This window comes from Pleurodeles waltl, chromosome 1_2 (assembly GCF_031143425.1).
Source record: "Pleurodeles waltl isolate 20211129_DDA chromosome 1_2, aPleWal1.hap1.20221129, whole genome shotgun sequence".
NCBI lineage: Eukaryota > Metazoa > Chordata > Amphibia > Caudata > Salamandridae > Pleurodeles > Pleurodeles waltl.
The window spans coordinates 43275910-43297401 of NC_090437.1; the positions used below are offsets into that span (position 1 = coordinate 43275910).

Genomic DNA, 21492 nt, shown 5'->3' on the forward strand with positions numbered 1-21492 from the left:
AGGTTTGAATATATTTTACTATGCACCTAGCTATGCCGTTCTTAAATACTGGCTTGCCTATATGAGGTAGTGAGAAGGCTACCAAGAGCTGTTTAGTCTTCCTAAACTCTTCAGTTCTGTCAATGTAGAACATTAATGCATGTTTAACGTCTAGAGTGTGAAGGGCTCTTTCGGCAAATGAGTCAGGTTGTGGAAAGAATACTGGTAACTCAATGGATTAATTAATATGGAGTTGAGAGACCACTTTAGGGAGAAACTTCAGATTAGTGTGAAGAACCACCTTGTGTCTATGAATTTGGAAGAATGGTCTTACAAGGTTAGTGCCTGGCAGAGGGGGGGGTTTCTGGTCAAGGGAGTCAGGGCTTCGCCCCCTTTACTTTCACCCCCAGGGCAGGCCATTACCGAAATTCAAAAACATGCATGCGCATCTCTTGCTTGAAGTCTGAGTTGCTGCTTACTGCCCCACACATTCCTTATTTGTTTGTTGCTGTGATGATTCATGTGTGACATATTGCCAGTGATGTTCAAAATCTACAGTATTTGCCCAGCTGATGATCTTACAGCCCTGAGGCCTGTGAGGTAATCAGTTCGGCAAATACATAGCCTAGAGGACCAGTCTCCACTCCCTGATGTTGTGGGGTTAAAGTTAGCCCTGGGAGCTTCAGGCTGAAGCCCTTTAATGCCAGGGGATTCACGTCAATCTGGGAGTTGAGGGCATGGTCACCCCACCCTTTCCCAACTTGTCACAGGGAGAGGTTTGTCCTATCCTGTGACGAGTTGGGAAAGGGTGGGGTAGAGGCTGCAAGTGTGATGCAGAGAAATTGAGTCTGTGCAGTTTATCATCAGTTTTGAAAACACACTGTGCAGACTCCAGATGTCTGCTTTCTGCGCTACAGGACCGTGGACACCGGTTGAGCTCCAGTGTGTGTGGTTTCACTGGCAGCTGAGGTGCAGACAAGGTGGTAAGTCTGTTAGCATAGACTTGAAAATTCCCTCTAGTCATGACAGTGCCATGCAGCCCCCCACCCTTTGAGCTGACCACCACCAGACGTGGTAAGTAACGGAAAAGTAGTTGGTAAGTGGGCCTGGCTGGCCACCAATATGTTGAAGACAGTTATCCAGGTCAATATAAATGTATTTGTCGGCCTAAGTTACCTTGGATCCAGCTGTTTTCCAGCAAATCCCTAAACATTATTGAGTGTGTGCACATTTGCCCTGTAAGCCTGTTGCCATACTCCATTTCTGCTCTTAGAGCCACGCGTCAGCAGGCACCATCTTGCAGTGGCCCTGCTGCCTGCGTCTTGTTGTGCCAAATGTATTCTTTTCACGTTTTTATCAGGGATCGCTGAATCACTGCTCTGCTTCTTCTGGGCCTTTATCTTTCTGCGCATTGCTGTTTTTGGGCCTGCCCATTAACCTCTTCAATTTGGCCGAATGGGCAGGTGCTTCAGGAGAGTTAGAATTCCTGCATTAAGGATAAACACAGACTGTGATGGGGCATCATGTCTGTTTTGGTGGACTTGAAGGCATGACTGAAGTGTTGAGATGTTTTGGGGGGCAGTTCTTTCTCATCCTCACAGCAAGGATTCATAAACCGCTAATTACGTATTTACCATCTGTACGATACCTGTCCTTGATCAGGGGTGTCCAACGCAGGCCCTGGAGGGCCTAACCCCTGCCAGAGTTTCAGGATATCCACATAAAATCAATGTACGTGCAGTTAATCTCAATAGAACCATGTCCATATTGCCAGTGATTATGCTAAAAATCTGACATACATTTTATTTGGCCCTGTTGCACCTACGTTGGACATCCCTGCCCTGGGGCAACTGCAAAAAGCCAAAAACGAGGGGCAAAAGGGACTATTATTATAAAAATGCAAATGGTTGTTATGTTCTGGATGCTGAAGTGCGACTAAGAGGCATGCATGCGGGCTGTAGCCTGTCTAATGGCAGAGTAACATCAAAGCGCAAGGAAACAGACTTTTATGGCATGGCTGAGAGAGGCCCCAGAAAGAGGGAGGCGATGAAAGTATGTTTATCCTTACCTGGAGATGTGATTTTCCAGGTAGTTTAAGTCCAGCTAGTGGCCTTGCATTAGAATGAGGATAAATCAAGTAATTCTTTTAAATACGCAGTATTGTGACATGATTCTGTTGGACCCACAGACCCCCGGTACATGTAGTAAAGTGTCTGTCCTGGACAAAGCAGCTGGTAAAGGATAGCATGGCTTATGAACATCCCGAAGCCAACAATGGAAAATCTACTGATGAGTGACTGGCTCCAGCTTTGATGAAGAACTAAGAAATGAAAGAAATATTGCCCTTGAAGAATGTCAGTGTTAGGACAGTGTAAAAGCCAAATCAGAGACAGACTTTAGCACTAGCCTTGGAAATCACAAATAATTCCAGTGAAGATTCCAGCAGATGTGCAGACCTTCAGAGTTACACTGAATGGATTCTTTACCAGCAGAGGTGGACTTCCGGAAGGGGGCAATGTGGTAGTAGTGGATTGGTGAAGCAATCTGTGAGCTATCAATCAATCAATCAATCACTGCATTTGTAAAGCGCGCTACATACCCGCAAGGGTCTCAAGGCGCTGGGGAGGGGGGGTGCTACTGGTCGAAGAGCCAGGTCTTGAGGAGTCTTCTGAAGACCAGCAGGTCCTGGGTCTGTCGTAGGATGGTGGGGAGAGTGTTCCAGGTCTTGGCGGCGAGGTAGGAGAAGGATCTGCCACCGGCGGTGGTTTTTCGGATGCGGGGGACTGTGGCGAGGGCGAGGTTGGCTGAGCGGAGGCTTCGGGTGGGGGTGTGGAAGCTGAGTCGGTTGTTGAGGTAGGTGGGTCCGGTGTTGTGCAGTGCTTTGTGTGCGTGGATCAGGAGCTTGAAGGTGATCCTTTTGTTGATGGGGAGCCAGTGCAGGCCTCTCAGGTGGAGTGTGATGTGGCTGCGGCGGGGGACATCGAGGATGAGTCGGGCCGAGGCGTTCTGGATGCGTTGGAGTCGTCTCAGGAGCTTGTTTGTAGTTCCTGAGTAGAGGGCGTTCCCGTAGTCGAGTCTGTTGGTGATGAGGGCCTGGGTAACGTTTTTTCTCGTGTCGAGGGGGATCCATTTGAAGATCCTGCGGAGCATACGGAGGGTGTTGAAGCAGGACGCCGAGACGGCGTTGACTTGCCTGGTCATGGAGAGAGTGGAGTCGAGGATGACCCCCAGGTTGCGTGCGTGGTCCGTGGGTTCCGGGGCTGTGCCTAGTGACGTGGGCCACCAAGAGTCGTCCCAGGCTGATGGGGTGGGTCCGAGAATGAGGACCTCCGTCTTGTCTGAGTTCAGCTTCAGTCTGCTGTCCTTCATCCAGTCGGCTATGGCCTTCATTCCTCGGTGGAGGTTAGCTTTGGCGGTGTCGGGATCTTCGGTGAGGGATATGATCAGCTGGGTGTCGTCGGCGTAGGAGATGATGTTGAGGTTGTGTTGTCGTGCGACGTGGGCGAGGGGGGCCATGTAGATATTGAACAGTGTCGGGCTGAGGGAGGATCCCTGTGGGACGCCGCAGATGATCTCAGTGGTTTTGGAGCGGATGGAGTTCATGGTTTTGATGGTGTCTTCGTCGCTGACGCTGGACCAGACGGTCAGGCGACTGGTGCGAGTGGTAGTGGCAGGGGTGGTGGACTCGGTGGTGGGTGAGGGGGGGTCGGGGTTGAAGCTGTCGTGGATGTCGGTGATCTTGCGGTGGAAGAAGGTGGCCAGGGAGTCACACAGGTCTTGAGATGGCGGGATGTCGTTGGTGATGGAGCTGGGGTTGGAGAGTTCTTTCACGATGCTGAAGAGTTCTTTGGTGTTGTGTGCGTTGTTGTCTAGGCGGTCCTTGAAGGCGGTCTTCTTGGCGGTCCTGATGAGTTGGTGATGTCTGCGGGTGGCACTCTTGAGGGCTGTGTGGTTGTCTGGTGTTCGGTCGTGGAGCCATTTCTTCTCCAGCTTCCGACAGGTGTGCTTGGAGATACGGAGGTCCTCGGTGAACCAGGCGGCTTTCTTGTTGGTGTGGTTGGTTGTAAAGGTCTTGAGAGGGGCGAGGGTGTTGGCGCAGTCGTTGATCCACTGTGTGAGGTTGGTCGCGGCAGTGTCTGGGTCGGTGGGTGGTCTCAGGGCGAGGGTCGGTGGGGTCGGTGGGTGGTCTCAGGGCGAGGGCGGTAGTCAGTTGGTCCCCGGTGACCTTGCCCCAGCAGCGGCGTGGTAGCTGTTGGGTGCGGTGGTGTGTGGTGGGTTTTCAGAAGGTGAAGTGGACGCATCTGTGGTCGGTCCAGTGTGGTTCGGTGGTGTGGTTGAAGGAGACGTGGGGGCTTGCGGAGAAGATGGGGTCAAGCGTGTCCAGCGGCGTGAGTGGGTGTTGTTACTAGCTACATTTCACACAAACATTTTCACAAGCAGAGATTACCCTGTAACATTTTCATAGGGGTGTAATGCAAGCCCCTGCAGCCCCATCATGGGTGAAGGAGGGCCACCACTTCAGGGACACCTTAACTCTTCATGGGGCCCTCATTTAGCCAATGAATATGTGTGAGATATGGGAGACTATGACCTAGCGTAACATTATGTAGGGGGTGGGGTGTATCATCATGTGTTACGCCACTGACTTCACTTTGTCACTTAGTTGCATGCTCTTAAAAACAGATATTACTTTGCATAAGAAGCTGGGTACCTTTATGGTATTACACGTCTAGCTCCTCTGCAAATAGAATTTCACTTGTTTCTGATGCCTATCAACAAAGATATTGCAATTTCCTAAGGACAGCTACAGTATTCTAAAGGGATATGCCTCTGAGGTGTATATGTTGAGTTGATTTCTACTTCCCACATCAGAAGTACCCTTTTAAGACACTATAATTTCTTATATGTTATGCCATTTAATGCTTCATTGCAGTATCTTGTTGCCAATGATAGACTAAGAACAAGAAATTCATCATAGCTATTTCCTATTTACTTTTGGAAATTATATTTGGAATTATGGAAATTTTGAATTATATATATTTTTCGTGTTCTCATCACTAGGTTGTGTACTACGAGTCTATGTTTGGATTGTGAGTGTATTTTGGCTGGGGTGATGTGTCTAGTCTTTAAGGCTTTTGGCTGGTGCGGTGTTGCCAGTTTTGCAGATCACATGCAGGATACAAGGTGCAGTTGAAGGCGCTGATAATGGATAATAGAAGAAGGTATACATTTTCAATAGACAGATCGCATAGACAAGGCGTCTGCATTTGCAGTGCTGTGTAAATGCAGAATGAGACGAGGACGAAGGATGAGTGGGTGGTGTCTTAGAAGTAGCACAGTAAGTTACTAACTTCAGATAGATCCTCCTTCAGGAGAATGGCAGGGTGGTTACAAGGAGGGTCCTTGGGTAAAGCGAAAGAGCAGGTAGGTGCCAGCAAGGTCTAGAACAGGTAGGCCTTAATGAGAGTAAAATTATATGTCCAGTGCTTAATTCGAGTCTGTGGTTACCAGGTGGGGCCCACCAGCATTCATTTTTGGGGCCCGGCACTTATTTTTCTGCATCATACATTTGCCATGAGCAAGAGAAGGAAAAACGCCTAAAGGGGAAGGGCAGTGGAAGAGAATGACAGGATAAGTGTCAGAAGGGGAGAGGGCAGGAACCTGGAGGAGTAAGTTGAAGGACCATGAAGTGTCTGGTAGTGGATTAAAGAAGCTGAGGTTGATTGATTTAGGTTTACGCAGCCCTGGTATTGTGCCTATTTAATTGTCCCAGCTGCATGATTTGCATAGGAAATAGCAAACAAAAAATGATGTGCACCTCTAACATGAATCCCCATGCCCCCCCTTAACTAATCTCCACCACCTTCTCACCCTGTTCAAGCCCAGTCCCACCACTCTCAAGCTTCACCAGTGGCCCCTGGTGCCTGGAGCTCACTAACACGTCTGAGAAATGTCAGAGCAACAAAAAAGGAATGGTTTCTTACCTGTAACTCCAGTTCTCTCGTAGGGGTATTTCCATGATAGTCATAAGCATTGAATAGCTCCGCGCGCCTGCGGGGACCCCGGAGCACTGATGTGAAGTATATTCTTAAGTGCAAACACCAGCCGTTTAAAGAAAAGGTCTGTCAAAAAACACTTAAGAATAACATTGTGCAGCCTATGTGAACAGCTACACAGGCCAAATTGTTGAAAAGAAAATCAATAGTAGTGTAAATTCATGTTCAAACACCTATTTATTCTAGAAATGTAATAACAAATACATTCTCATACTTTATTTACACCTCTGATGAGAATAAAACAATGCAGGGCAGTGTAGCCCATAGGCTGCCATTATACAGAATGTAAATAGAGCTGTGCCTTTAAGAAAAGTAAAGTCTTCCTGTTTCCCATCATGCACAGCAAAAGGCAGTTGCCTCAGTTCTTTTTTGGAGGCTATTACCTGACATGAAGAAACAACAAAACATTTGTTGGAGTACCCACCTCCATAATATTCATGTTCTATGTCAACTCCACCGGGGAGGAGGGAGGGTTGCTTATGACTATCATGGAAATACCCCTACGAGAGAACTGGAGTTACAGGTAAGAAACCATTCCTTCTCTCGTAGGGGATTTCCATGTATAGTCATCAGCATTGAATAGAGTAGCAAGCCCATCCCCATAGCCGCGGTGGAGTCGATATAAGAATACTGAGAAAAACATGAATCATGCAAACAAATTCTTGAGCAAAGCCTGTCCAACCTGAGCATCTGCCCTAGCGTCTGTATCAAGGCAGTAATGCTTAGTAAAGGTATGGACCGACCTCCAAGTGGCAGCCTTGCATATTTCTGCCAAAGGGACATTTCTCATCAAGGCTACAGTAGCTGCTTTCCCTCTGGTCGAGTGGGCTTTTGGTCTACCACCAAGGGATTTGTTTGCTAACTGATAACATAACATTATACATGAAACAATCCACCTGGATAAAGATTGTTTAGATGTGCCCAAACCTGTTCTGATTGGGCCATAGTTAATAAAAAGCTGTTGTGATTTTCGTAAGCTTTTTGTCCTGTCCAAGTAAAATTTCAATACTCTCTTTACATCCAGAGAGTGCAGAGTTCTCTCAGCAGGAGTAGCTGGATTCTGAAAGAAAGTCGGTAATGAAATTGTTTGGTTCACATGGAAGTCGGAGACTACCTTAGGTAGAAATTTTGGATGAGTTCTCATTACCACTTTTGCAGAATGAAAAACCGTGTAGGGTTCCTGAGCGCAAAGGGCCTGGATTTCGCTGACCCTACGCGCTGAAGTGATTGCCACCAGAAAAGCAGCTTTGCATGTGAGATGCTGCAGCGATGCCTTGTGTATCGGCTCGAATGGCGGCAGCATCAGACGTGATAAGACAACGTTCAGTTCCCATGGAAGAGAAGGCTTTCTAATGGGAGGAAAAACCTTTTTTAAACCTTCTAGGAAATCCTTAATAATCGGAATCCGAAAAAAAGAAGTTTGTGAAGGACTCTTTCTGTATGCTGTTATCGCCGCCAAGTGAACTTTTATTGACGACAGTTGTAAGCCCGATTTTGCCAAACTTAACAAGTATGGTAAGATAGATTGTTCTCCACAAGAAACCGGGTCAATGTTGTTGTGTAAACACCAAATGCAGAATCTCTTCCACTTGCTTGCATAGGCTGATCGTGTGGAAGGGCGTTTTGCTTCCCTCAGAATTTCCATACAGTCCTGAGGTAAGTTCAAATGTCCATATTGCACTAGCTCAGGAGCCATGCTGCCAAACTCAACGATGAGGGGTTGGGATGAGATATCTGCCCTCTGAACTTCGTGAGAAGGTCTGGGCGATATGGTAGCCTGATGTGTGGTTTGAGTGACCGGTGAAGAAGGTCTGGGAACCACCACTGGCGTGGCCACTCCGGAGCAATTAGGATCATTTTGGTCTGAGCATTGGACAGCTTCTGGAGAACTGCCGGAATCAGGGGAAGCGGTGGAAAGGCGTAAAGAAATGCCCCTGACCAGCTTATCCATAGGGCATTCCCCAGTGTCCCTGGATGGTAATATCTGGAGGCGAAGTTTTGGCATTTTTTGTTTTCTGGGGTTGCGAATAGGTCTGTAGAAGGGGTACCCCAGAGTGCGAAAATGGAATGAACGACGTCGTCGTGTAGTACCCATTCGTGGTTCTCGCTTATTACCCGACTGAGGGCATCCGCTTGAACATTCTGGATGCCGGGCAGGTGAGTTGCCACTAGCGACAGGTTCCTGGCTAGAAGCCAATGCCAGATTGTCTGGGCCTCTCTGGATAAAATTCTGGACCTGGTGCCTCCTTGTTTGTTCACGTAGTACATAGTGGCCACGTTGTCTGTCTGAAGAAGGAGAGTTTCCGTTCTCAGAGAGGGAAGGAAGGCTTTGAGCGCAAGGTGGACTGCGCGAAGTTCCAGCAGGTTGATGTGATAGAGACTCTCTTTCTGTGACCACTCGCCTTGGACTCGAAGATGTTCCATGTGCGCCCCCCATCCGAGCAGTGACGCATCTGTTACGATGGTTTGAGATGGAGGTCGTTGTTGGAACGGAATCCCCACCAAGAGATTGCTGGGCAAACACCACCACTTGAGGGATTGTAGGGTGTGAGGAGACAGCAGGACTTTGTTCTCCCAATCGTCCCTCAGTTGACACCACTGATCCTCTAGATTTTCCTGCAATGGTCTCATATGGAGACGAGCATTGGGAACCAGATGGATACAAGACGCCATCGAGCCCAGTAGAGAAGCTATTATTCTTGCAGTGGCTTGAGGTCTTTCCTGCAGTTGTTTGCACTTTTGGAGAATCGATAACCGTCGTTCCTCCGAAGGAAACACCTTTCCTAGCTTGGTATCTACAATGGCCCCTAAGTAATGCAACCTCTGAACAGGTGTTGCTGTTGATTTCAGAAGATTGACTTGAAGACCAAGTTTTTGTAGCAGTTGTAGAGTCCATTCGAAATGCTGCTGTGCCTCGAGATAGCTGGAGGCCTTTATGAGCCAATCGTCTAGATAGGGATAGACGAATATTCGCTGTTTCCTCAAGTGGGCGGCTACTACCGCCATGCATTTGGAAAAAGTCCTTGGCGCTGATTTTAGGCCGAACGGTAGAACTGCAAATTGGTAATGGCGTTTTCCGACAGTGAACCTTAGGAATTTTCGATGTTTCTTGGCTACTGGGATATGGAAGTAAGCGTCGCAAAGATCTATCGCACATAGCCAGTCGCCCTGACGTAAATGTGGGTAAATTTGGTGTAAGGCTAACATCCTGAATTTTTCTTTGCGAATCCATTTGTTTGCTGTCCTCAGATCTAAGATGGGACGAAACTCTTGTTTGTCTTTTTTCTGTACAAGGAAATATCTCGAATAAATCCCCTTCCCATGTTGGCTGATGGGAACGGGTTCTATGGCTCTTTTTTGCAATAGGATATTGACCTCTAACTGCAGAGCTTCGAGATGGTGGTTGGCTGTTTTGGGTGGAACAGATGGTGGAGAACTGGTGAATCTGAGAGCGTAACCATGTCTCACAATATTCAATACCCAGGCGTCTGTTGTGATGCGTAGCCACTCGTCTAGATGATTTGAGATACTTCCCCCTACCGGAGTGGGTAACGGAGGAGGGGGAAGCAAAGATTCAGGGCCTAGACGTGGGAGTTTGTCGAGGTGTCTGGGTCTGAGGTGTTGAACGACCCCTTGTCGACTTTCTGGAGAAGCCCCTCTGATGCTGCTGCTGCTGCTGTTGCTGAGGGCGTGAAGACGACCAATGTGGAGCCTGATACCTGTGGGTGAACAGTCTTCTTTGATATGGGCGGAATCCCTTTCGCTGTTCTTTAGGTCGCTCTATGCCTACCGCTTTTAAGGTATCCAGCTCCGACTTCATTCTGGCCATCTCATCATCGGCATGAGAGCCGAATAAAGTGGAGCCTGAGAAAGGCAGGTTCTGTATCCTCTGCTGTGCTTCGGGTTTAAGCGATGTAAGCCGCAGCCATGCATGTCTCCTGAGCGCTATACCATGAGCATAGTTATGTGCGGATAGAGTTGAAGCATCTGCCGCAGCACTTATGATCTGGTTAGAAACCATTGCTCCCTCGCTCAGGACCTCTAGGAAATCTTCCCTTTTGTCCCTAGGGAGATGCTCTGAGAACTGTAGTATAGAGTCCCAGAGGGATCGATCATATCTCCCTAATAAAGCAGTGGCACTGGCTGCTTTTATGGTGATAGATGCCGTCGAGCATACTTTTCTTCCTGCAGCATCGATCTTTCTGCTTTCTTTGTCTGGGGGAGCAGAGGAAGACGGTGACGTCGAATGCGATTTCTTCGCTGCCACTATAACTACCGAGTCTGGTACTGGGTCCGACCTCAAGAATAGAGGATCTTGCTCTGGTGGACGGTACTTTTTAATGAGTCTGGAAGGAGCAGACTTTGTTGTAGCCGGCGTGAGAAAAATGTCCATTGCCGGTTCAATAAGACCCGGAACCAGTGGAAGTAAAGGTCGTGAAGATGTCCTTTGATGCAAGGTCTCAAAGATTACTGATGTCGATTGGGCTGGAGCTGCTAGCGGGATATTCAGCTTGGTTGCCCCTCTCACTAAGACCTCCTGAAATGTGTTGACATCATCTATGGGAGACACTCTTGGGGATGGTGAGTCTGATAAGGTTGGAGAGTAGTCTCGTGTGGACGATGAAGAATGTCCATGATGTGATTGACGACGGTGCCTTGAGGTAGATGTACGTCTCGAGGAATAACCAGAACGCCCTGCAGATCGCGTTGGAGTCCTCGGAACAGGTTCTGGAGGAGGCGCCGGAAGAGGAGCCGTAGGTGTTACCGGCGTCTGTGGTAAAGGCGACTGCCTTTGTGAGAGCTGTGGTGATGCTGGAAGTAGGATAAGCGAGGCCGAGGATTCTGAGGTTGTATAAACCCTTCTAGGCCTCTTAGATGGTCTTCTCGACGTCGAAGCACTCCTCGACGTCGAACTGCGGTGACGCCGAGTGCCTCTAGACGTCGACTCGTCTCGCCGCTGAGAACCTCTCGACGACGAACCTCGACGTCGGTGCAGTGACGGTGAACGCCTCCGACGGCGAACACTCTCTCTCGACGGCGATCTCCCTCGCCGTGTCGACGGCGAGCCCGACTCGGATCTCCTTGGCGTGGACTGTGTTCGCCGTGTCGACGGCGACCCAGATCCTCTCGACGTCGGGTGTCTTCGCCGCCTCGACGGCGAAATAGCTGTCGACGGCGAACGATGTCGTTTTCTCGCCGGCGAAGCACTCCTCGACGGCGAACATGTTGGCGCCGTTCCCTGCTTCGACGTCGACGCTCTCGACGTCGTCGGAGATCTATGTCGTTTTTCAGCAGGTCTGGAAGGAGTCATGGAGGAAACAGGTTGAGCCCTGGTAGAAGTCTGACCTTCTCCTCGCTCTGTAGTGGAATGGCCACTTTTTCTCCTGTCCTCTTTCGCCTGGAGTCGGATCTTCTCTCTGTCACGAAGGGTTCTTCTAGAGAAGGTTTTACAGATGTCACACGACTCCGGTTTGTGGCTGGATGGAAGACAAATTATACAGACCCTATGTGAATCTGTTTTAGCCTTCTTTCTTCCACAAGAAGGACATTTATCAAAAAGTGAAGGCATTTCTAACTAGAAAAACCTCAAAATTCTGTCAGAATTTAACAGAAATCAGTAGAAAATGATCACTCAAAGGTAAAAACGTCGAGTGAAAATGAAATTCAGAAGATATTTCAATGAATTTCTGTCACAAAAGCTTTTGTGAGGTAGAGCTCAATGCTTCAGGGTCCTGTCAGCAGGAGCCGGAAAAAAGAACTGAGGCAACTGCCTTTTGCTGTGCATGATGGGAAACAGGAAGACTTTACTTTTCTTAAAGGCACAGCTCTATTTACATTCTGTATAATGGCAGCCTATGGGCTACACTGCCCTGCATTGTTTTATTCTCATCAGAGGTGTAAATAAAGTATGAGAATGTATTTGTTATTACATTTCTAGAATAAATAGGTGTTTGAACATGAATTTACACTACTATTGATTTTCTTTTCAACAATTTGGCCTGTGTAGCTGTTCACATAGGCTGCACAATGTTATTCTTAAGTGTTTTTTGACAGACCTTTTCTTTAAACGGCTGGTGTTTGCACTTAAGAATATACTTCACATCAGTGCTCCGGGGTCCCCGCAGGCGCGCGGAACTATTCAATGCTTATGACTATACATGGAAATCCCCTACGAGAGAAAGCAACTTTCCATGAAAGGTACTGAAGAGGACATTAATGAAGTGGCTTAAAAGGAGGACCATAAACCCATTAAGGAAAATATTGAGGTTCCATGATGGTGCATGGGGCACTCATGGTTGAATGAACCTGTAAGGGCTTCCATGAATGCTTTGATCACTGGAATCCTGAAGAGATGTATGTTGTCTGTTTTGTAAGTATGCACCTATGGCTGCGAGATGTAAGCCAATGGAGGTGTAAGTTAAGTTAGCTTTTTGTAGATGAAGCAAATAGCACGCAACATCTTAGACAGTAGCTTTAATGAGATTAATGTGTGTGGGTTGACAGTAGCAAACAAAAAGTTTCCACTTTGCAGCATAACATGCTCTGGTGGTGGGTTTACGAGCTTCGGTGAGGCTGTCCATGCATTCTGCAGGCAACTCTAAGTAACCAAACTATGATCTCAAGAGCCATATCACAAGATTGAGAGATTTTGAGCCTGGGTGTTTGACCTGACCTTGGTTTTAAGTGAGAAGGTCCGTCCTGTTGGGAAGCTTCTCATAGGGGACTACTGAGAGGTCCAGTAGTGTCATGAACCAGGGCTGGCATGCCCATGTGGGAGCTAGCAGGATCATGTTGAGAGATGTTTGCCTGGTCCCTCAAACTAGAAATGGAATGAGAGGGAGCGGTTGGAATGCACAGACAAATATCTTTGACCAGTTCATCCACACAGCGTTGCCTTTGGATAGAGGATGTGGGTACCTGTAGGCAAAGTTTTGGCATTTTGTGTTTTCTGCTGTGGTGAAAAGATCTATTTAAGGTGTGCCCCACTTCTGGAAGTATTTTTGAAGGACTTGAGGGTGGAGTTCCCATTCATGGACTTGTTGCTCTGTCCTGCTGAGCAGGTCTGCAAAGTCATTGTCCATTCCTGGGAAATACTCTGCCACTAGGTGAGTGTGATGGTGGAGAGCCCTTTTCCATAATGTCTGAGTTGCGACCATGCTCCCCCCGCCCCCTGTTTCCAAAGATAGTACACCACTGACATATTGGCGGTGCGGACTAAGACAACTTTGTGAGAGAGGTGTTGTAGAAATGCTTTCAGGGCTAGAAATACCGCTTGAAGCTCTAGGAAGTTTATGTGTAGGGATTGATGAGGATCCAATGGCCCTGTACTGAGAGGTCTCAAAGGTGAGCGTCCCAGCCTGTGAGTGAGGCATCGGTTGTCAGGATGATCTGAGGTACAGTATCTAGAAAGGGCCGGCCTTTCAACGGGTTGGTGATGTTCCACCATTGCAGAAAGGGGTAAGTATGTTGGTCTAACAACACTAGATCTTCCCAGTGATTGAGCCCACTGACGAGACAGACACTGCTGTAGGGGACACATGTGGAGTCTGGAATGGGGAACGATGGCAATGCAGGAGGCCATCATTCCTAACAGGCTTATCACAGTACTGACTATGTATGTTGAGTTATCTTGATAACGAGGAAGGAGAGAAAGAAAGTTGTGAACATGAACCAAATTGGGATATGCAATCCACAAGTCTGCCTTGAGTATAGCTCCTAGATAGGGCTGCATCTGGAGAGGTTTAAGGTGGGATTAGAGAAAGATCAGTGGGACCTAAGTTGTGCAGAAGGTTCACTGTCAGTGTGGAACTGTGACAATATGCTCGCTTTGATGAGTCTGTCGTCTAGGTAAGGGAATACGTGTACGTTTTGTCTTCTAAGATGTGCTGCTATTACTGCTAAGCACTTTGGGAAGACCCTGGGAGCTGTGGTGACTCTGAAATGAAGAACCTTGAACTGAGAGTATTTTCCCAAAATCACAAATCTGAGATATCTGCGATGTCTTGACCTTGGCAATTTTCAGTGTCAAGCCTCAAGGCAGGGCATCAGAGCCTGTTTTTTGGAGCCAGCCATGGCCTGGTGGCAGTGGCGGTCAGATGACCTCAGTAAGGGGCCTTTTGGAAGTCTTAGAGGGGGCAGGAGGGGCAACGGTGTTGATGGGTTGCACCGATGTCACCTCATGGCCTTCAATATCTGACTGGACAACAGAGTCCTGGATGGAAAATACCTCCTCCTGTTCCAGCTCCTCCTGGGCGTGCTCCTCCTCTGAAGATGTCCAGCGTGTCCTCTGCAGTCTTGTGTGCCATCTCCAGTCGAGGAGCTCTTCAGCCTCAAAGGGTCTTTTTCGACCAGAAGGATCTGCAGGCGTCGCAGGTGGGTTATTGATGGTCGGGAGAGAGGCACAGGTTACACATCAGATGTTGGTGGTGTGCGAGAATTTACAGTGACACCGAGGAAAGAAGCAAAACGGAGTCTGTTCCATCAGCACAGCACACTGGTCGGTGCCACATGCTGAGAAGGCCAGACTGGGCTTGGATGACATGGAGGGTGTTCAGTCAGTTCCCAGACCGACAGAGCGAGATGAGCACCAGAATGTGAGAAAACGTGATTGAGAACAATACTATTGATGGAGTAAAGACAGAAAAGGAAGGTTTCAATACTGGAGCGAGGGAAAGATGAAGCGAAGAGACACACGTCCAAACCAAATGCCAGAGAGAAAACAATTTAACAAAGGAGTCGATACCCATGGCAGTATCACTAAGAAGGATGAGTCACTCATTCCTGTGACTCGAAAATGCTTCTTTGAAGAAAAATAACTTGCAACACTCCAAACCCAACATTAGATGGAAGGAGTATGCAGAGAATGTGTATCTACAGCCACCCATGCCATCGAACAAGTCATTTCGCCAACTTATCACCCATCCTGTACAGCCTCCCTTGGGAGTGAAACCGGCGTAAGTGAGCCAACAGCCTCCTTTTAAAGGCTAATCAGCCTGATCAAGCTCTTGTTGAACTGTCTTGTTGGGGTTAGCCACATCTGCATGCTCAAGGTGACTAATAGTCTTGCTTGGGTTGCAAGAGGTCTGCCTCACAGTCTCTAGTTTTGACACTTATATAAGACCATGCCACCACTCCCTTATGACCATTTTGAGCACTTCCCAGAGCGTGGCCGGGGAGGAGACAGAGCCCCAGTCAAAATAAGACTATTCTGTGATACTGCCAGGGAAAAAATAATTGAAGGAATCACCCATTAACCACTAGGCATTAAACCATTAGGGACCCTTTTGCCCACACCCTTAGATCTACTGACTGCCAACACCATAGGGGAGTGGTCTGAGAGCCCCCTCAGGAGTATCTGTATGAGATATTTTACCAATATCTGTGGAAGGAGTAAAGAAGCAGTCAATATAAAAGGAAGTGCTAGGGGGTGGAGAGCAATACAGCTACTGCCTGTCTCTGCAATAATGCAGCCACCAGACATCGACAAGACTAGTTCCCTAGCCCAGGCATAAAGGTGCTGTGATCTGATGGTGACTGAACGGGGGTCTGTGGCATACTGAGCATTCATTATAGCACTGACATTTCCTCCAATGAGAGTAAAGCCTGGGGTGGCGTCAGCTAAAAGCTGGGAGATAGCCTCCAGCATGGGGTCTTGCAACTAGAGAAGAGCGTATACACTGAGTAGCATCCATGTGGGCCCCCTTGTGAAATCCCGTGACGTATTGACCCAAGAGGTCAGTGGATACTTAATGCACAAGTGGAACAATGAGCCTTAATTTTCGGTAAGAGAGTCACCACTCCTCAGGAGCCTTGAGCGTATCCACAGTGCTATACCCTGGAGTAACCATGCCTACCCAAGCAGGAGCATTTCACACCCAATACGTGGGTCTCCTGAAACATAAGGACAGCGAATTGAAATCTTAAAATACAACATAACCACTCCCCTTTAGAATTTATTGCTGACACCCGTTACAATCCAGAATAATATACTATAGCCCTTAAGGGTCCAGAGGATGTGTCTGGGGTTATCTGAGGTGAGTATGGAGCAAATGGAGCAAAGTGAGGAGCCTAAGACTGTCCTGCCACTTAAACTTGAAAAAATAACCAAAAAAGAAAGTAACACAAACCAATTTTGCAACATGCAACAACTGATCTCCCAAACCTCCCCCACTACATTTCTTCCTCCATGAAGCATCTGTGGCCTTAACTATAACTATATACAAAATGGTCTGTGCCAACTGTAAAGGCGGCAAGGACTGCCTGCTGGTGTGATAACTTGTGATGCAAAGCAGCTGGTGTACGTGACAGTGGGAGGAAAGTCTTGCTGGACCACTGTAACTCAAGTCTCCTCTGTCTCAGCCCCAGGAGGCCCCTCTGCAGACACAGGGCATGGGTTCTTAGGGTTATTGAAGAGGCGTCTTTGACAAATGTCGTCTTCTTATTCTCCTTGTACTGCACAGAAGTTGCCTCCATATTTTGACCTCCTTCCCTGTGGTCAATGGGACTAAGGGAAGGGTGGGGAATCAGCTGGCATCAAAGTCCAGACACACTTCTACCCAGGATCATGTGCTCTTGAATGTATCACAGAACAGGGATTTGTCTTTATAAATAATTTTGATGCAAGCCGGGTATTGTATCATATACTGTATTTGCATGGCCCTGAGCTTCTCCTTCACAGCCAAAACAAGTAGTGCTGGTGCACTCTAAGTGTATAGTCTGGGAAGTGCACTTTGGTCGACCCACAGTGGAGTTTACCTACTTTGCGGTCCTTACATATTATAACATCATGGTCCACCACGAACATAGGTCTAGCAAGTATGGGCCGTGAGGTGCAGTTAAGTAACCAGTGACCTATGTGGTCTTATGTTCTCCACTATGAAACAGGATGACAGTTCCTCTGCCAGAAGCAATGATCTCAGTCACTTGGTGATGAAGTATACAGAGTGCATCCCTCCACCACCTCCGGGACCCCCACATTCCAGATATGGTTCCTTCTGGACCTGCCGCCTGCATCCTCACCCCTCAGCTCCAGCTGATCGACTCTGCACTAGAGAACATTGATCTAGTGGTCTGAAGTGTTTAAGTCGAGTCTTCAACTTCATTGAGTCGACCTTCTGCCTCAGTTACCTTGCGGACCGCATTTAGGAGTTCCTGATGAAGCAGTGATTATTTGAGGCTCGGCTTGTTGATCTTACTCTCAAAGGAGGTTCTCAAGTTCTGATTAGCTTGAAATATGGAGGCTGTAAGTCCAGCGGAGCATTAACCTGGGGGCCCATGCACAGCATTCCTGTCTATCACCAATGGAGATGGGCCTTATCGCTCTTGTTAATCTTGCCCCAGGCAGGGAGCTTGTCTTTGCCCATATTCCATGATTGGTGGTGCAACAAAGAGGTCGGCAAAGCGAGGAAGAGGAGTCAAAGTGGGAGATGTGGTGACAGCAATCAGATGCAATCCACGTTCAGGGGGGATCAAGGTGAGTCGTACCCCACTTCTAACAAGGGTTGCAGAGGCCTCTGACATGTCACCAAGAGAAGGCGAGCAAGATCTCAGCCACAGCACGCCAATCCTGCAGGTCTTCTCTATGAGTATGGCACTGCCCCAGCCCCCCCTGCCACAGCCCCCACACTGCTCGAATCACCAAGGGCATCCCCTGGCCACCACAGGGTGCAGGCACAAAGCAGCAGTCATGATGGGTGGACCAGCAGCACACACCACACCTCCAGATGCATGGGTGGTGAGGACATTTCCAGGTTAGTTTACCAGAGTGCAACACTGCTGTGAGTGGGGCCCTGGGCTGAGACTCTGGCCCCTGCCTTGCCACCAGTCACTGCAAGGGTCGCCCCTCCATTCCTCCAGGAGATAGGGGTTTCCAGGACCAGGCCTGTGGCAATGACATTGTTGACATGCAGGTGGGTCCCCGGCACCCACTTCCAATGTCACAGAGTTGGGGTCTAATCTGGAGCAGCCACAATGGGGCACAGTTGGCAGGCATAACCAGACTCTCTGATGGGGTCACTTACAGAGAGGCAGCGCCCCAGCCCCATCTTCAGCCTCAGCGCAGTCACCCCATCCTCCAGCATTTGGGGGTCCATCCAGTTCTGCAATCTCTCAGAATGGCGCACAGGGCACAGGCTACTCACTCTTGATGTCAAGGCTCTCTCCACTGGAATGCGCTAGCCACCTGTCACTCTAGCTGGAGGTGTATTGACCACCGCCGGTAGAGGAGGGTCAGCAGATCTTGCCCATGAGTGTCCCCAAACTGGCATGCAACAATAACTAGATAATAGATGGGATGCTTGAACTATTCTCAGCCACTAGCAATCGTTCTGAGACGCATCCCAATCCATCATTTTTCACCACCATTAAACCTTAGTTTGGACACAGCCATATGCAAATCAATCTTGACCCTGCTCAAATGGGAACAGTCCAGCCCAAACTTTCAGGACAGGTCCTCCCTGAAGTGGAATATAAGCTACCTAGGACTGGTTTTGCCCTGATAGGGGCTCATAAGCCAAGTAGATCTTGATTCCAGTGGCACAGTGAGCATTGGACCCATGTCTCAGCATACCGTCACACTTAGGGCATCAGCTGCAACAACAATGTGAAAGATGGAATGCTTCAATTAATCCATCATTCTTTGCCCGCCATGCCATCTCAGTTTGGACATATACAAATCAGTCTTGACTCTGCTCCAACAGCAACAGTCCAGCCCGAACTCCTAAGGGAGGTCCACTCTAAGTGGAATCCAGGCAACCTAGGACCAGTTTTCACTCTGATAAGGGCTCGTGATTCCATGGGCACAGTGAGCACAGGACCCATGTATGGGCATACCTGTCACACTTGAGGCATCAGATGCAACCACAAGGTGATAGATGGCACAGGACTGGACACGGATCCGAATCACGCATCAGCAATCTTCAGTCAGCCAAGCCCCCCTAATCTTTCTGTTACCCACAATTAGGAGAGTGCTCATTTTAGAGAAATATTGGTGGGGATGTCTGATGAATAGTCTGATGTATGCTGTTGTTTGAAGAACTCTGGCTATAATTCTGTCAAAGTTAGAATCGTGCTGTCAATTGTTGATGTGAAATAAAGGAAATCGATGAGATAGTGAGGGAAGACAGATACATGAAGATTTTGTATGATCTGGCTACTAAATCCCAATATCAAAGAGTAGTGTCTGTGGATCATACAAGGTTGTGGAAGGGTGGCCTGTTCTTCAGTGAAAGCGATGGATGTGAAATTAATTTCTTTGTTAATCATACAATCCAGTTGGGCCTTCAAACCTGGAGCCTGTGTGTATCCATATAGGTATTGTAATGAAAGAACCATGTAATTACACTCTGATTGCATGTAACCATCCGGTGTATAGAGGCCCAAAGCAATATGACAGTGCATTTGTAGTTGCTAAATGATAGTTGTGGCAATTGATACAAATGCAAATGTATTGTGGGTAAAACTTCCTTTAAGCTGAGCAAGTCCTCCTGGGTCAAGGTTTTTTTTTTTTGTTGTTGTTAAACCACCCCACATGTAAAGATGTTTCTAAAGATAAAAACCTAGGGGAAGCATTATCGGCTGGTTGTGTCATTGTAATTATCCTCCTTGCTCACAGTGAGTTAATTCACCTTCATCTTTAAACCCTGCGGGCAGCTGCAGTTCCCACCCAGGATCACATGAAATGTAAAATATTAATTTATTGCTTTATTTATGTTATATCTGAGAAAAGAGTCTTTAGACAGTGTAACATTCGTCTTCTAATATGAACACAAGTCACTAGACAACCTATTTAAAACAAAAACATGATGGGTGCATAGCAATTTCAACATCTTTCTACACATGGTGAAATAGCGAGCAAAAATAAACACAAAAAAACAAATGCTAATGTAGCAAAGCACCGAAATGTTGAACAGATCATTGTGTGTGCAATCCTGAGGCAGTGAGATCAGTAAATGGCTGCAAGCTATACGTCAAAGCTATCAGATTACAAACCATTTGCGTTCTGCTTGACTTCGAAGTGGTTGTTTGAGGTCGCACAGACAATACACTAAACAGCATAAAAAGCTTTAGCCAGCAGTATCACAGTGAGAAGGCTTACATTATCGACTACATTGCAATCGTTGAATTTCACTACCTGTCCTGTTTTTCTTAACACTTCTACAGCTTGTTTGTGAGTAGCCCCTTCTAAGCTTGTTCCATTGACAGACAGCACACGGTCCCCTATAAACAAATATTGGGATTGAAAAAGAAAACATGTAAAGAACTTATCCATCGCAGCTACTAAAATATAGGGACTGGCTATTTGAAAACTCAAAAATGATCATGCAGAATACTACACACAGGGTTTCAGAAATGCTGTTTACCTGATGTCCGGCTAACATTTGTTTCTGTCTCCATACAATGTTTAACATGATTTCACATTGTTGCTCTTGTTGCAGTCTATCAGAATCTGTATACCAAAATAGTGGGGTTTCTAATCCAAAATAACCCGAGTCTGCCAAAATTAAAGGGCAGTTTTATAGGTTGAGATTTGACAGACCAGCCCACAGATTGAGACGTTTTTGTTTAAGAAACAAAATGCCATTGAAATGATGGTCAATCTGCTAATTGCTTTGGCCAAACCTTATCTGTGCAGGAAAATACCCAACCTGATGACAAGAGAGAATCATGTGAACTGTAGGTCGGTTCACAGTACACTGCACCTCTGCCACAGAGCAGAGTTTTCTTATGTAGAGCCCACTGGCAATGTACCATCTTTTGATAGTCACTGTACTACCAAAGGCATTCTGCATTCAGAAAACCACTGTTAAATGTTTTGTTTTGAGTTTGTCATGGCTCTTCCGTAAGTATTTAATTGCTATATTGTACATCTTTTAGATGCAATCCACACACCTCTGGGCACCAAGTGAAAAAACTAAAATACAATATTAAATAAATCATCACCCTTTTACATGTAATGGTGAAATCAAATCATTCATTTTAGCTTGAAGACATTAAGGGAAAAGATGTATAAAATGCTGAAATACAAACATAATAATAAGATTTTCTAGCACTGTAGAAATGCCACACCAAGAAAAGGAAGTGTAAAGAGAGTATGGTCCTCACATTCATTCTGACACTGGGTGATATTGACTACTGACAACACATTTTAAGCATATTTATTTGGTTAAACTAGAGGCATGAACTGTAATGTATCCTAAATCGACACTGTGGTCATCAAACTGAACTTACTATGAGCTGACCATAGCAAACTGATATAAAGAATTGTGGATAATGAATTCAAGCTGGAGGAGGTACCACCAGACATTGGAAAACTACAAAAAACGGTCTATGAGCTACAAGATAAAATGCAGTTCCTCAAATAAAGAGTAGAGGATGCTAAAAATCGCTCAAGAATAAATTTAATTTATATTGAGGGGATCCTGAAAAAGGAGATGGGCAATTTATTTTAGAGTATTGG

General features: G+C 47.1%; 1 protein-coding gene across 9 annotated transcripts in view; it reads right to left on the reverse strand.

The window, feature by feature from the left end:
* PTPN13 (protein tyrosine phosphatase non-receptor type 13) overlaps window positions 1-21492 on the reverse strand; it is a 1045801-nt gene that overhangs the window by 332651 nt on the left and 691658 nt on the right. For all 9 annotated transcript variants that reach the window (XM_069236135.1, XM_069236143.1, XM_069236122.1 and 6 more), the window contains exon 27: window positions 20167-20252. In XM_069236135.1, coding sequence (XP_069092236.1) covers window positions 20167-20252 — 86 coding nt within the window. The remainder of the gene's footprint in view (window positions 1-20166; window positions 20253-21492) is intronic.